At 36.3% G+C, this 17,085-nt stretch overlaps 1 protein-coding gene across 5 annotated transcripts in view; it reads right to left on the bottom strand.

The window, feature by feature from the left end:
* LOC128570679 (rho GTPase-activating protein 15-like) overlaps nt 1-17,085 on the bottom strand; it is a 333,490-nt gene that overhangs the window by 129,462 nt on the left and 186,943 nt on the right. For all 5 annotated transcript variants that reach the window (XM_053570057.1, XM_053570058.1, XM_053570059.1 and 2 more), the window contains one exon: nt 7,782-7,843. In XM_053570057.1, the coding sequence (XP_053426032.1) occupies nt 7,782-7,843 (62 nt within the window). The remainder of the gene's footprint in view (nt 1-7,781; nt 7,844-17,085) is intronic.

Genomic DNA, 17,085 nt, shown 5'->3' with positions numbered 1-17,085 from the left:
ATCTGAATTCTGTCATTAGCTACTCTACCTTATTCTTATTAGAAAATTAGGGGAAAGACTCACCACTCCCAAGCTCTCTTCCCTTAGAATTAGCACTGTTTCAAGGAGTAGGACCACGTACCGTTTTATTCCTCATAAGAAATCAGAAGTAGGTGTATGTTCCTAACTGGGTGGAACCTGTCTCTTTCCTACAAGGGATTATTCTGGTCTCAGTAAGGAACAAATCATCTGTATTCGGTAAGGATCATAAAACCAGAAAGGGAGTCAAGAGCCTGTAGTCTAGGAGTAGCTGAGACTTCATCTAATGGGAACAACTTTTAACCTATGACTCAAGTCTGACCCTTCCTCTCTGAACAAAATACTCTAGCAGCTTGATCATTGTCCATACAATATCTGTTCAGTCCATTCCTCATTCTGATATGTTTGACTAATTGTGATGGAATAGTTCTTAGGATCTCAGCGGAATGGCCTTTTCACTCAGTTACTTAACACAGTGAGACACTGTCATCCCTGGAGAGAACATGGGAAGAATCAGTTGGCAAGATTTTGCTCCAAGTGAAACCTTTAATATTTTCCATATGCAACCAAGTAACTATAGGTGACTGCTATTCAGTGTATTGGGTGACACCTCAGAAAGTGAGTAACTTCTGTAAGCTTAAAGGACTTAGCCAGGACAGGTGAGTCTAGCAGTTTTGGATAAAATTTTTCAAATAAACCTTTCTAAAATGAAGTTGTTTTTAGAATAATAAAAGTTCGTCTAATCCCCCAGTCTCCCTGCACCCACAAAGAGAGACACCATCTCTGGTCTTTTAGGTCCTTTCCAGGATGGGGCACAGTATCTGACCTTCAGTAGTTGATCATTAAAGGTTTTTTGAGTAAAAGTACAGGTATATATGGATTTTCAAATTTCAAAGGGTCATGCATCAAGATTGTTCCTGCTCTGTGTTGACTATTGTTTACCAACAAAGACAAAGAAAAAAAGAGAAAAAAAGTTAAATTTCCCTTCTTTGTTCTTTACTATTTTAATACAGCACTGCTAGCATTCCTTTTTTCCCTAAATTATTTAACCCTGAACATTTAGGCTATTTTTCCAATATATAATTCTAGTGGCTCATCCCTGAGCTTCTTCCAAGGGTCTTCCTATGTCTCATACCTACACAAATACTATGAGCTTGCTTTGGGCCCCATGGTGTGCCACACATGGCGCCTGGTATTCTATATGAATCATGTAATTTAATCACTAAACCAGTCATAAGTACCTGCTAAACATTTACAACATGCTAAACACAATTCTCAGGGCTTAAAATATTAAGGAAAATAAGAGATACATAAAAAACTTTACCTCTAACTATAGAAAGATGGGAAATAATCATGGAAAGAAATAATCCTCCAAATAATTTCAGTAGGTGGGCTTAACCTCATATTATGGATGAGAAAACTGAAGCATAGGGATGTTGCATTCTCACCAAGGGCAAAAAAGTCATAAAGATGGGGTTCAACCACCAAGCCTCCTAGACCCTGAGGCCCCTGCTCATTCCAGCCTCCCCAGAGAAGGTGGCATGCAGCCCACCCTTCAGTTGTGCTCAGCTTGCCTGTGTGGGGCCTCAATGTAGGAGCTAAGAGAGGGAGTCACAGAACTGTTTCCAAAGAATTGCCAGACCTTCTTTCTCCCTTGGAGCAAAGTCACTCTTAGCTTGACCTGGATTGTCCCCTGGTGTTGCCCTGCAAACCCTTTATCCCCGCCTGCCATCCATTCCATACCCAGTCAGGTCCGCACATTTCATCACAACTTGGAGAGCATTCTTTTCTATTTTTTCACAGGAAGAGATAAAAATCAAGCTGTGAGATAGATGTAAGGGGTAAATAAGACATACGGTTCAAAAAATATCTAATTTTAGTAAATCCAAAGTCCCATGAATAAGCGAGGCAGTCCCCGGTCTCCAGACAGATTTATAGGAAAGCAGGTAAAGGATTAATCCTAGTGACTCGGGGCAGGAAACAGATACCAGGACAAGAAATTCAGGTGTTTATTTTATTAATATTTTGACACACAGAAAAAAATCGCATCTCAGAGGGGAGAAAGGTACTGACTACAATTAGGAAGGGGGGAGAACTAAATTTGTATTAGGGCAATTATATACAATTTATGCAATCAGTGGGGCATTTATCCAAGTGAAACCCTTCACAAAACTTTCCTAAAAACAGATCTTGAGTTGTGAAGTTGCAAAATGCCAAAAAGAAAACCAAACTAAACTGAAAACAAACACAAAAAGCACCTATAAAACAATAACCAAAAACTCAGTGTGGACATCAGCTTGACATTCTACACAATGAACACCGGATGGCAGCACATAATAACAGCAACTTTGTCACTGCTCGTCTGGAAGAAAGCTTGATGGAAAACCGCCCTTAAATTTTTCATTGCCATTCTAAGAATCTGTTAGCTTCAGCTCTAGGTTTAACACATTTGCTTGCTCTAAACACCAAAGCTTTATATTCTACACTCACTTCTCTTATGCCTTCTTGAGGTAACAACACATTGACAAACCAAAAAAGCCAGAGGAAAACACACATGTGATTACTTTGCAAATTTTAGCCTCCCCTATTTGGGCCATCTGCCTTTTTTACCTGACTTGGTCATGCTGGATTTGATTTGATTCTGCACCAGTGATGGAAGTGAAAGTGATTTACTCTAGTGTCTCTGACTGATTTACTGCAAAATCACTCTGACACTGTTAAATGTTCAGACTTGTTCTCAAACTAGTAGGTCTAGGAATGTATTTTCTCTCTCACATTCTAAGCTTCTTATGATTTATGACTGCTAAAAGGTGTGTTAAAGAGACAGTGAAGTATAAAGGACACACATTTCTGTCAGTGTTGCAAGAAATTGAGAAAGACAGATATAGCCATGAAGCATTTATTATGATCCTGAGCAGAAAATACTAAAGAAAAGATATGTTTGCATTAGGCAGGCACCTTAGTATCACAGGAAGTCCATTCTAAATAACAATTGTTCAAGCAAACAAAGTTTAGGATGAAAGCAGGCACTAGCAGACATAACCACTACACTGCCCTGTTCTGCGTTTTTTTTAATACCCATATTTATGTCCATGTCTTCACTCCCAAGTATTTCTTTCTGAGCAAGAGAACAGAGGAAGAATCTACATGTAATAAGAAGTATGACATACAAAGGAGCCGGCTAAGGAGAAGGACTGACTAGGTGCATAGGGAGAGGCTAGCAGAGCATGTTGAAATAGTGCATTGAAATTAACTTTACTAGGGGCTTGTAGAATTTTAGAGAGGACAGGGTTACTCACAGTTTGGGGGATGGACATCTTTAAATAAATTCCTAAACTTAATCAGAAAAACTGACGTAGATTTTTGATGTTCAAAATTAAAATTGAAGTTGAATGCTGAATATATTCCTTTTTTTTTTTTTTTTTGAGATAGAGTCTCACTATGTCATCCTTGGTAGAGTGCTGTGGCATCACAGCTCACAGCGACCTCACACTCTTGGGCTTAAGTGATTCTCTTACCTCAGACTCCCAAGTAACTGGGACTACAGGTGCCCACCACAGCACCCGGCTATTTTTTGTTGCCGTTGTCAAGGTTGTTTAGCTGGCCTGGGCTGGGTTCGAACCTGCCAGCCTTGGTGTATGTGACTGGCATTGTAACCACTGTGCTATGGGTGCAGAGCCGAATCTTGAATATGTCCTGCTTTTAAATCTACCAGTGTGTCACCAAGGAAATGTGTACAACCTCATTCCAAAATAAGCCTAAATGTATGATCTTTTTTGAATGTAAGATACAGCCAAGGAATTCATCTTCCTTGTAGCCTCTCCTGTTCATACTTAGGGATCAGTCAAAATTTCCTTAGATAGAAATAGAAATAATTAAATACGAATAAAAGAGAAAACAAGAAGGAGGAAAATGGAAGATAAGAAAACAGCACAAAGTACAGATAATCTAGAATGGATTTATGAGCAGAAAACGTTGTAGAAATTAATAAAATGATATTTATTAAGTGAAAATTGAAGTCTTTAGTACAGTTGATGTCCTGAGATAAAAAGATAATTTTTAGTCCTTGACTTCAAACAGATGAAAGCAAAAGATAAAAAACAAACATATTTCAATCAGAAGGCAGGACTAAATTCTGTCATACTAAGTCTGCATAAAATAGGAGAAAGGAGAGGTTAATACAGGTGACCAAGACTCTCCATTTGTACAATACTAAGTAATAATAGAGTTTACATTGTATTAATAATTATTACTTAAAACTTGTAAAACATTTAGCCAAGTTCTTGACAGAGTAAGCATCTATTAATATTGCCTATTAACTCATTAAAATTTATAAAAAGATATAAAGATTGTTGAGAAATGTTACAAAGCCTATCAAAGGAAATTTTACATAAAAATACAAATTATACCAAGTATGGTATATTATTAGTTGCTAAATTATAAATGTGATTAAAACAAGATTAAATCATGTGATCAAAACATGATTTTTAAAGTTATAAGTAAACAACATTTTTGGTGTTAGTGATGAAAGTGTAAAGCAGTATGGGAATACAAAATACGAGTCATAAAAAAATGGTCATGTAATTTGATCAAGTAGTCCAAGTTTAGCATTGATCTCTAGAAAATATAAAATAATAATTGATAAGCAGTAGGAGGGTTCACTGTAATTATAAGTATTAGCATAAAACTGAACTCAACTTAAAAATCAAATTTTAAAGGACAGTAGAAATGATTCGGTATATTATAGACCATCAACACGGTAGGATAGCATATGTTATTATCTTGTTGATTATACATACAATATTCAATATGTGAAGTATTTACAATAAAAACAAACAAACAAAAACCACCATAAACTTGTAGGAGATATTTCCAATATCAAAATTTGTCAAAATGTTATCAGAAATATATTAAGAGTTTCCTCAATTTATAAAAAAAGGAAAAACCTCAATAGAAAATAATCAAAGTTTATAAATAGGCAATTCTTAGAATGCAGAATCTGAATGACTCTAAACAGACAAAGCTGTTCAACTGCAATACCAGTCAGCAGAATACAAATAAAAGTGACATTGAGGTAACATTCTATGGCCACCAATTTAGTGAAGTAAGAGAGTAAGATAATGCCGTATGCTGATGAGATTATGGGAAATGAGATCCCTTCTGCACTGCAGAGCAGTTATATGAACAGGGGCACTCATTCAGGAGAAAGTCTGGCAGTGGTATTCAGTGGATTTACAAATGTACATAACTTAACACCAAGCGATCTGTGCTCCTGGCTATATTACCCTGAGAGTTCCTAACAGGTTAAAAGGACACATATGTGTGATTCATTGAAATGTTGTCTTGGATGGAATGAGTTAGAGGAAGTTTAGGGTTTGTACCTGAGGGACTGGGTAAGTAAAATTTAGTATATAGTCACGTGTCACTTAATGACATTTGGAGAAATGTGTCTAAGCTTAGGTACTTTTATCATTGTATGAAAACCATTGACTGTCCTTATACAAACCTAGATGGTATAGCCCACTACACACCTAGGCTGTGCTATAGCCTATGGCTTCTGGGTTACAAACCTGTACAGTCTGAATATTGTAGACAACTGTAAGACAATGGTAAGTGTGTTTAGATCTGTACCCAAACATAGACAAGGAACAGTAAAAATCAATATTATAATCTTATGAGATCACCGTCATATATGCAGGTCATCATTAACCACAGTGTCTTTGCACAGGGTGCAAAGGGCAGTAATTGGGAAAAATGACCTAGCTTTGAATACATTCGTATACTGTATGACAATGCCTCAGTCAAACACAGACCATATATAGATGTTGGTCCTATACGATCACAATGGAGCTGAAAAATCCCCGTCATCTAGTGACATCCTGTTCATTGTAACATCATTGTACAATGTTTTACCTTTTCCATGTTTAGATATGTTTAGATACACACACACACACAAATTATGTTAAGATTGTCTACAGTGCTCAGTGTAGTAACATGGTAAATGTGTAGCCTGGGAGTGAGCGACAGCCTAGGTGTGTAATAGGCCATACCACGTATGTTTGTGTAAATACACTCTATGAAGTTTGCACAATGACAAAATCACCTAATGACTTATTTTCCCCATGGTTAAGAAACACAGGTCTGTCTAGCACCATAGAAAGATGTCCAAACACTAACGTTGAATGAAAGTAGTAAGAACCATAATGTAATTTACTACACAAAAATGCTTATGCAATACAACACATTCACATACACACAACTACACACTACTTTTAAGGTGACACAGATATTCTGATACATACATATATATATGAAAGTGGATTTGATGAACACACATTAAATGCATTAAATTGGAGGTCTAAAGGGGATGGAAGTGAGGATTAGAAACAAAAAATAAAATAAAACCAGTTAGACATCATTCCCAGAGTAATGATAACACAAGGCCACAAACTCAATTCTGTATATCTATGGTGAAAATAAAAAAAGGAAAAAAAAAAAAAAAGGAAAAACTAAAATTTGTATAACTTTAAGTGAGAAAAGCTGAAAGAATGCATAATAGTTTACAAATAGATTGAAATAATGAAACTGCCTGCAAATGTTTATATGAAATTAAACTGCAGCATGCAAATTGTACAACAACATATTAAAGTAAAAGCAAATAAAGCAAGTACACAATAGTATACAATGATCACAACTACCAAAAATCATATTCATGTGAGTGGGTTAGGGGAAGGGCCCTATTCTGGTCCTTTGCTTCCTCCTGGCCCTGCCTTCTCAGAGATGTTACAAAGTTTGCTATGGATCGGCAAGGATACTTTACATAACCCCCATGGTAGGGCATCATCTTGGTTTCTTGTAATATCCCTCCCCCCACCCCCCACCCCCCCGTCTTCTTTGCATGAGGCTGGAGAGTAGGATTGACCAATGATGTTACCTCCTTTCTCCCATCAAGCCCCAGTGAAGGGTTGACGTGGGAAATGAGATTAAACCATGAGGATTTTTTTATCCATGCTGTTGGTGAGGTAAGAAAGGGTCCTGATTTACTTATCTAAAAATATAGTTCAACTACTTCATCCTTTAAACAATTGCTCCCCTAATTTACTGTAGGGATTTTTTTTTTCGTTTTTTTCTTTTTTAGACAGAGTCTTGCTCTGCTGCCCAGTCTGAAGCTGAAGTCTAGTGGCCCAATTATAGTTCACTATAGACTTAAACTCCTGGGCTCAAGAGACTGTCCTGATTTAGCCTCCAGAGTAGTTTGCACTACAGGCATATACCACCACTACTAGCTAATTTTTCTTTTTTTGTAGATACAGGGTCTCACTCTTGTTCAGGCTGCTCTCAAACTCCTGAGCTCAAGGAATCCTTCTGCCTTGAATCCTTAAGTGCTAGAATTACAGGCATGAGACACTCACTGCACCCTCCAGGAAATTTTTATGTAATGAAAATAAGTCCTTTTACTCCAAAATCTGTTAATCCCAGAAATCAAGATCCATTGCCTTACTTCCTTTAATTTTTTTTAAAGAACTTATACTTTAAAAGGACAAGAAGCATTTCATATCTGTATGCTCTGTGTAATAATATGTACTGTTGTGCCTTTCTTCAAAAACTACAATTATATTAAAAATAATGTTGATCATAGTGGTAGCAAAAGGGACCAGTCTGTTATCATAGGGCCTTGCTTCCCAAACAATAGCAGTGATACAAGTTAAGGATACAGGAACTAGCATAGTTATATAAAAGTGGGTCAAAGAACTTTTTATTACCTTAGTTTCTTTCCTCCATCTGCAATTTTAGCTTTTTGAAGATAACCTTCTTTTTCAACCATCTGCAAGAAGAATGCATATGTTAAAACTGTGACAAACTCATATGCATTGTTAGTTTGAATGAATCTATGCTTTTCAAGAATCATTGCAGTGATGGACGTTTCCCGTCATAGAACTTCATTAATAATGCACAGATAGCTTATGGGAAGTGCCTGCAAGATCATAATCATTACAAGCCATTGAAGAGACAAAGACATATTGTGAAGAAGAACGTGAAGGATTTGTTGGACAGCAATACACCTTTACTCACTTTTCTTTCTGGGCATCGAAGGCTGTAGGTTAAAAAATAGACTGAAAATGGTAACACGAAGACAAATGTAATGCCTTCTTAATTTTACTTATTGTTCTTGGAAAAATTCTTCCTTTTTTAACATCCCCATATACCTGCTGAGGCTGAGTGTACGGGTGTGGGTCAAATTCAATGGGACCATATAACTTGGCCAGTTGGGTCATGGAAGGGCATTTAAAACACAACAATTCACGTGTCACAAGCAGTTTTCAAGACACTGTTGCAGCACTGCCTCACTGCCTTCTTCCATGATGTGGGATTACTTCTTTTTCCTATTTGTATGTAATATACTGGCTTTCAATGCTAATACAATTGCAACTTTCTTTCTTTCTTTTTTTTGAGACAGAGTCTCACTGTGTCGCCCTCAGTACAGTGCTGTGGTGTCACAGCTCATAGCAACCTCTAAATCTTGGACTTAAGCGATTCTCTTGCCTCGACCTTCCGAGTAGGGCCTACAGGTGCCCGCCACCACACCTGGCTATTTTTTGGTTGCAGTTGTCATTGTTGTTTAGCAGGTTGGAGCCTGGCTTGAACCCGCCAGCCTTGGTGTATGTGAGCTATGGGTGCTGAGCCACAAGTGCGACTTTCTTAGCGGAAATTCAATAATTCATTATAAATTCACAGAGGGGTTTGTGGCATTCTGGATAAAATAAATGCATGATGCAAATTGTAATGTGTTGATTCCCAGCAAAGTCTAAACTAGGTGTTCAATTACTTTCCCCCCTTTGGTAAACTCTTTATGCGCACACCAGCTCTCTCTATATATATGTGTGTGTGTGTGCGCGCGCGCGTGCGCATGCACGCGCACACATATGTATATCTTCATGTTTCATTGAGATAAAAAGGATTATATTATGTACTACACCAAATGAAACTTTCTTTTTTTTAATTATTATTATTTTTTTATTGTTGGGGATTCATTGAGGGTACAATAAGCCAGGGATCACTGGGAACCACAAAGGCTGTCCACTGCAGGGATCACTGGGAACCATAAAGGCTGTCCACTGCAGGGATCACTGGGACCCACTAAAGCTGTCTCCTGCAGGGATCACTGGGAACTGTTAAAGGCTGTCAACTGCAGGGATCACTGAGAACCACAAAGGCTGTCCACTGCAGGGATCACTGGGAACTGTTAAAGGCTGTCTAATGCAGGGAAAAGTGAATTCTGGAGGATGAAGGCCCAGAGCATGAAGACTGGTTAAGGGGTCTGGGTGGAGAATTTAGGGAAATACTACAATCTAGGTACCAACATACTACAAACACATTCCCCTAAATAATTGTTTATATCTGCCCTTGGAAAATATTACTGTTATTATTTCCAATTCTGGAACAACCATCCAATGTTTCAGAGCCCCTAGGAGTAATGCTGGAATATGGATCAAAGCACTTTGATGTGAGGGCCAACATTTCACCATTGCACTGTACTAGAAGGAGGGAAGTAAGAAAAGTTGGAGAAAGCTGTACAAGTACCGGGAGTAAATCATTCTGTTTATTAGATGTTACTGTAAGTGTTATCGAACAGGAGAAATTTCTTATTTTTTACCTCCCTGTTCTTTAGCTTTCATGCTTCACGGCAACTTGAATTGGCATTCTTCATACTGGAGATCAGATTCCTAATGTTTTTAATTGAAAATATTACTCAGATAATTATCTATTTACATGAAACTGTAAGGACTAATATAGGGAGATGCCACAGGTTATTTTAGTCTCCTGTTGCTGCTGATATACACGACCACGTACTTGGTGGCTTAAATCATCAGAAATTTATTATCTGAAATTTCCAGAGAACATTGATCTAAGGTGGGTTTTGCTAGACTAAAATTAAAGGGATGGTGTGATTGCCTTCTTTCTGTGGACTTTAGGGGAAAATCCGTGTCCTTACTCTTTCTGGCTTTGAAGGCCACCCGCATTCCTGGGATTGTGGTCTCTGCCAGCCACTGGATCACTCCAGCCTCTACTTCATCCTCACATCCATTTCTCTTACTTTTCTACCTCCTTTCTTTCCCTTATAAAAACCTTGTGCTTACACTGGACCCACCTGAATGATGCAGGATAATCTCCCCATTGAAAGATCCTTAACTTAATCACATCTGCCAACTCCCTTTTGCCATCCCAGGGAACATATTCACAGGTTCCAGGGATTAGAACATGGCACTTGGGGGGACCATTTTTCGGCTTGTCACACCTGGTCCCCCTCAATGATGATAACTTTGCACGATTATAGTGCAATGTCTCAGCCTATTGAATTTGATGCAGTGCACCAATCTTTGATTTCTCCTATCAGGTGTACAGATGTGTCCTATCCACTCCCAAAGTCAGTACATTAAACACGATGCTACCTCATGTTGCTCATTTATAACCAACCACACCACCCTCCTTCCTGATCTTTCCCTCATTTCTAACCCCTGAATCACTCACTTGTTATTTATTCTAAACTTTTTTTCCATTCCAAAAATATTATATAGATAAAATCACATATGGTATAACCTTGCAACCTTTGGGTTTAACCTTTTTCATTAAGCATAATTCCTGAGAGAAGCATCCAAATAGTTATTTGTGTCAACACTTCTTCTCTTCTCACTGCTAAGCTTTGGTAACTAGCACATACCGCACACTTTTTAACCAGTCACACAGAGAAGGATATCTGAAGCTTTTACTCTGGGGTTATTATAAAGGAAACTGCTATGAATATCCAGGTTTCCTTGTAAATATACGTTTTCATTTTTCTAAGATAAATGCCAAGAGGAGAATTGTTACATTCTGTGGCTACATGTTTGGTGTACAAGAAACTGACAAACTGTCTTCTGTTACAGAATGGCTATACCATTCTGCATTCTTACCAACAATATGGGAGTGGCCCTGCTTCTCTGCATTCTTGGCAACATTTTGTGTTGTCACTTTTTTTTTATTTTAGCCATTCTGATAGGTGGGATGGGTATGTAGTGATATCTCATTTGGTTTTAATTTGGATTTTTCTAAAGGCTAATAGCATGGGCTGTATTTTTACATTCTTATTTGCTATCTGTATATCCTCTTCAGGGAAAACTCTTTTGATGTTTTCATTTTTAACTGGATTGTTTATGGCTTTTGTCCTTGTGTTTTAATGTTGAGGCTTAGGGATTCTTTACCTGTTTTGGATACTAGTCTTTTAGGTATGTGTTTGCAAATATTTTCTCCCTATATCGGTAGTTTGTTTCTTCCTATATCCACATCTATATCAGGACTTTTATAGAGCAAAAGGTTTCAATTTTAATGAGGTCTGATTTATAAAAAGTTTCTTTTGATTCATTGTGCTTTTGTTGTCCAGACTAAAAACTCTTTGATTGGACCTAGATCCTAAAGATTTTCTCTTAGTGTTTCTTTTATAAACCTCTTAAAGGGTTTATATTTTGTTTTTTAAATGGAAGTGTCAATATATGACCCCTTCCATAGCATTTTATCATTTAACTCTTGCATAGAGTGTGACACTTGGGTGGGGCTTTATTATGCTGCCTATGGATGTCCACTTACTTTGACTGCATTTGTATTAAAGTTTCTCTATCCTTCACTGATTTGCTTTGTACTGATGTCAAAAATCTGTTGGCCATATGGTTTGGGGCTATTTCTAAGTTCTCTCTTCTATTCCTTTGATCTATGCCTCAATCCCCCTCTCATACAGCACTGACTGTAATACTGTAAGCCTAAATATCGAGTAAAATAATCCCTCCCACTTTCAATTTTGTCAGAATGATTTTACTTATTCTAGGACCTATACTTTTTCATACACATTTTAGAAAAAGCCTATCCATGCTTACATTATAATAAAACTTGGGATTCAGATAGTTATTGCAACTAAATCTGTTTCCATGTTGAGTCTTCCCAAGCATGAACACAATATGTCTCTCCGTTTGGATAAACACATTCCTTGAGCCTTTTTAATCAACATTTTGTAATAGTCAGCACACACACCCTGCACATTTTGTTTAATAGTGTACCTAAGAATTTTCTTATCTTTAGAGAGGTTGTAAATAGTACTATGTTTTTAATTTCAGTTTCCAATGTTTATTGCTAGTATATGGAAATGTGATGAATTTTTATGAGTTGACCATGTATCTTGAAATCTAGCTGAATTCATTTTTTAATTATAGAAGTTTTTCTATATTATTTTGATTTTTTTATTTCTCCCTTTCTCACCTGTGTGCATTACTACAGTAGCTAACACCTCCATACAACATGGAATAAAAGCGGTAAAAGTGAGTATCCTTGTCTACTCTTCAATCTCAAGGGAAAAGTGTTCAGTTTTCCCCAAACAAGAATGATGGTAGCTGTAGGTGTTTTATTGTTTCTCATTATTAAATTGAAATGTTCCCCCATTTCCTCGGTATCTTTAATGTGAAAGAGTGTTTAATTTTCTTTATGCTTTTTTTCTGCATCAACCAATAGGATTATATAACTGTTCATTAACTTGTTATGTGATGGACTTTTATTAACTTATCTCTTTCTTTTTTTGAAGAAGTATAATAAAATTTGTATCGTGATGAGAAGCTGTCAACTTAAACAGCAGCAAATGGAGAGAATAAGGACATTTCCTGTTATAATAAGTCTACATAACCTTCATAATATACTATGTAGTAGGCATTTTCAATATGTGACTGTCAGTCTAGAACTGCCAAATACTTTTTCCTTTAACCTAATACAACTGCATACCTACTAAAAAGAAATGCATTAAGAAAGCATGAAAACTTTGTTTGTTGAAAAAACAAAACCTGAAGGGAAGGAATATAGAAATTATGAAGTTATGCAGAACACTTAATGTAATTAAGTATATGTTCATATCTTTATAGGAATATAAAACCCAATCATTTGCAGAATGGACTCAGATTGCTGAAATACTATATATACTTTAGACCTCTACATAAGCATTTTAGACCTACTTTTTGATCCACTATTCCCACTTGTAGGTATGTACTCAAAGGAAATGACTTCTATTTATACAAAATAAGTTATGAATACTTTTCTGCAGTGGTAACTGCATACCAGTAAGACCAAAACAAACATAAATCAAGCAATGGAGTGTTCTCAAAGCTGTGATGTTTGAAGACTACAAACTGCTAATTCTATATAGAATGGGTTTTGTTGTTACATGAAATTCAAGTTGACGCATAAATTGAGATATATAGAGATCAAATTAAATGATTGCTCCACAGCCAAGGAATAAATAGACAACCTACCAAAAGAGGAAAAATATGCACATGCTGTTCATCCGATACAGAGCAGATGACCAGAATCTACAAAGAACTCAAGCAAATAAGCAAGGGAGAAATCAAACAACTCCATCAAAAAAAAGGGCAAAAGACTTGAGCAGAAAGATTTCAATTGAAGATAGGTTAATGGTCAAGAAACACATGAAAAAAGGCTCATTTCTCTAATCATCAGGTAGTTGCAAATAAAAACCACAGGGAGATTATTACCTAATTCTAGGGAGAATGGTTTATAATTAGATGAATCAGAAATGAAAAGGGTAACATTGCAGAAATACATACTGCAAAAATAAACACCATCCATGAATACTAGATAAATCACTATGCACATAATGTAGAAAACAGACATTTTCAGACATACAGTTGGATGATGGTTTGCCTTGCTAACATATTCATGTTGATATGTTGAATTTCTTTTCAAACATATTATTTTAAAAATTATAAACATTTGTTTTTAAGTTCACAGAAACGAAATTATGTTCAAATTCTCAGGAATTTTGGACTAACCATAACATTGTCAGTTATATTTAAATTTTGATGGCAAGTTTGTTACCTCACTTGAGTGGGGCCTTCCCCTTCCCCTCAGTTCTGAGAGAATACAATATGTATAGTAAAACATTAATAATTTCAAAATTTTCATTAAAAAAATCATCCATGAATACCAGATAAATCGCTATGCACATAATCTAGAGAACAGAGAGAAAATAGAAAAGTTCCTAGAAACACACAACCTCCAACACTGAACCAGAAAGAAAGAAAACTGAGTAGACCAAAAAACAGAAAGAAAAGTGAGATTAAACCAGTAAGGAAAAATCTAGTCAAAAAAGAGAAGCCCTGCACAAGATATGTTCATAACTGAATTCTGTCAAACCTACAATGAATACCGGGCACATATAACGTAGAAATTACTCCATAATATTGAGAAAAAGGGAAACCTCCCCAACTCATTCTATGAAGCTAATGTTATAGTCATACAAAAGCCAGGGAAAGACACAATGATAACAAAAGAAAAGTAGAAACCAATATCCCTTATGAATACAGGTGCAAAAACCCTCAAAAAAACAAAAAAAAACAAAAACTAGCAGTCTGAATAAAACAGCATACTAAAAAAAAAAAAAAAATGAAGCGCCAAGATGACTTCATTCCATATGCAAAGGATAGCAAACAAGGCATGATAAAAACCCTGAACAAACTAGGCATAGAAAGAAAATATCTCAGAATTATAAAAGTCATATTTGGAAAACATACAACTAACATATTCAACGGAGAAAAGTTGAAAGCATTGCCCATAAGAACTGGAGTAAGACAAGGATTCCCACTATCACCACTCTTTTTTGACATAGTGCTAGAAGTCCTAGGCAAGATAAAAAAGAGGAGAATATTAAGGGTATCCAAACTGGTTAAGTGGACATCACTTTTTCCCAATGATATAATCTTGTACCTAGAAACCCCAAAGGTTCTGCCAAGAGTCTTCTGGAATTAATAAATAAATTAAGCAAAGTCTTAGGATAAGAAGCCAATATACATAAATTAATACCATTTCTATATAACAATGACAGTTAAGCCAGGAGTCAAATCAAAGACTAAGTAACATTCATAAAAACAAAAACAAAATAAAATAAGTAGGGATATACTTACACACAAGAGAGTTAAATTTCTCTAACATGGAAAACAATAAAACTCTGAACAAAAAAGTTGCAGAGGATATAAACAAATATCCTGACTTAGTAGAAACAATAATGTTAAAATATCAATACTACCTAAAGTGATTAATAAATGCAATGCAATCTCCATCAATTTGCCAAAGTCATAATTCACAGATAAAGAAAAAAATATTTTATACTTTGTTTGGAGCCATAAAAGAGCCTGAATCTTAAGCAAAATAACAAATCTGTAGGACTCCCAGTGCCACACTTGCAGCCATACTATGAAACTATAGCCTTGTAGTTTAACAAAAACAGCATGGTATTTCTACAAAAATATGGAAATACACCAATGGAACAGAGGACCCAGATATAAAACCACCTACCTTCAACAAAGTTATCTTTGACAAAGCAGGCAATAACATACACTGGGGAAAAGAAGCCTTATTTAATAAATGGCTCTGGGAAAATTGGATTGTTACATGCACCAGAATGAAGTAGGACCACTAGTCCTCGCCGCTCAAACTCAGGATATACAAAAGATTTATGGCACAAAATCATAAGTATTCTGGAGGAAAATGTAGAAAAAGCTCTTCTAAATATGATTCTAGGCAAAGAATTTAAGAAAAAGACCCCAAAGGCAATCATGACAAAACCAAAACTGGGATTTGTTTCAGCTAAAAAGCGTATGCACTGCTACAGACACAATTAACAGATCAAAATAGACAACCAACAGAATGGAAGAAATAGTCACAAATGACACTTCCAATAAAGGACTAGTAACTAGAATTTACAAATAACTCAAGCAACCAACAGGAAAAGACAAACCATCTTATAAACAAGTGGGCAAAAAACGTGAAAAGACAATTCTCAAAATAAGAAAAAATGGTCAATTTCATGACCTATTAGGGTAATGCAAATTAAATTCACAATGACATTATCACCTTACTCCAGTTACAATGGAATTTATTAAAATTCCCAAATCAATAGGTGCTGACATGGACACAGAGAGAAAGGCATTTTTGTATGCTGTTGTTAGAGCACAAATTTGTAAAACTTCTATGAAAATGAGAATGACGTTTTCTCAAAGAACTAAAAGTAGACCTACAATTTGACCCAGTAGTCCCACTACTAGTTATTTTCCCCAAAAGAAGAGAAATTATTTTACCAAAAAGATACCTGCATTTGAACGATTATTGCAGCACAATTCATTATTGCCAATATGTGGAAACAAACCAAGTGCTGACAAATTCATGAGTGGACTAATTAAATGTTGTATATGTATTCCATGGAGTACTACTCAACCACAAAAAATGATAAATTAATACCTTTTACAACAATCTGTATGGCACCAGAGACCATCCTTCTAAGTAAAATACCTCAAGAATGAAAAACAAACACCACATACAGTCACTATTAAATTGGAGCTAACTGATGAACTCACATGTGCATAGAAGGAAGTAAAAGTATGTGGAAATCAACCAAGGGAAAGGGGTAGAGGGAAGGAGGCAAATGGACTAAGCCAACCTAGTGGGTACTATGAATACCATATGAGTGATGGGCATACCTATAGTCAGGACTGTAGCATCACAAAAATGATCCATGTAACATGAAATATTTTTACACCAGTAATACGTTGAAACAAAATAATCCATTCATTTTTGTGAAAATATAAAAAAATCTTCTAATCTATTTTCAGTCCATAAATACCCAGATGGGTTTTAAAAAGAATGAAGAAAGGGAGGCTCCATGATGATAGACTAGAGACATTTCTTCATCAGCTGATCTCAAATTGATGAGCGGAGTCTTTAGGTGCCTCCATCTGGATTGTCCTGTCCAGAAACAACATTGCAAAGGCACAGTGAGACAGAATGGAGCACCAGGAGCAAAACGTTAAGAAGGGTGAGAGGCACGCATGAAAAGCAGATGCAAAGGACTGCAGCAACCCAGGGAGAGAGAGAGCCTGCATGTGGAATCCCTGGGGGATCAATTTTGCAGGTGATTTCCCCACACCGCACCATGGCATTCTGTAGGAGTGGACTGGGAGTTGAACTGAACTCTGGGAGGGCCTG

The sequence above is a fragment of the Nycticebus coucang genome, chromosome 18 (assembly GCF_027406575.1).
Source record: "Nycticebus coucang isolate mNycCou1 chromosome 18, mNycCou1.pri, whole genome shotgun sequence".
In the NCBI taxonomy this organism is placed as follows: domain Eukaryota; kingdom Metazoa; phylum Chordata; class Mammalia; order Primates; family Lorisidae; genus Nycticebus; species Nycticebus coucang.
The sequence above is the reverse complement of the archived record's forward strand: the minus strand, read 5'-3'. Positions and strand labels throughout refer to the sequence as shown.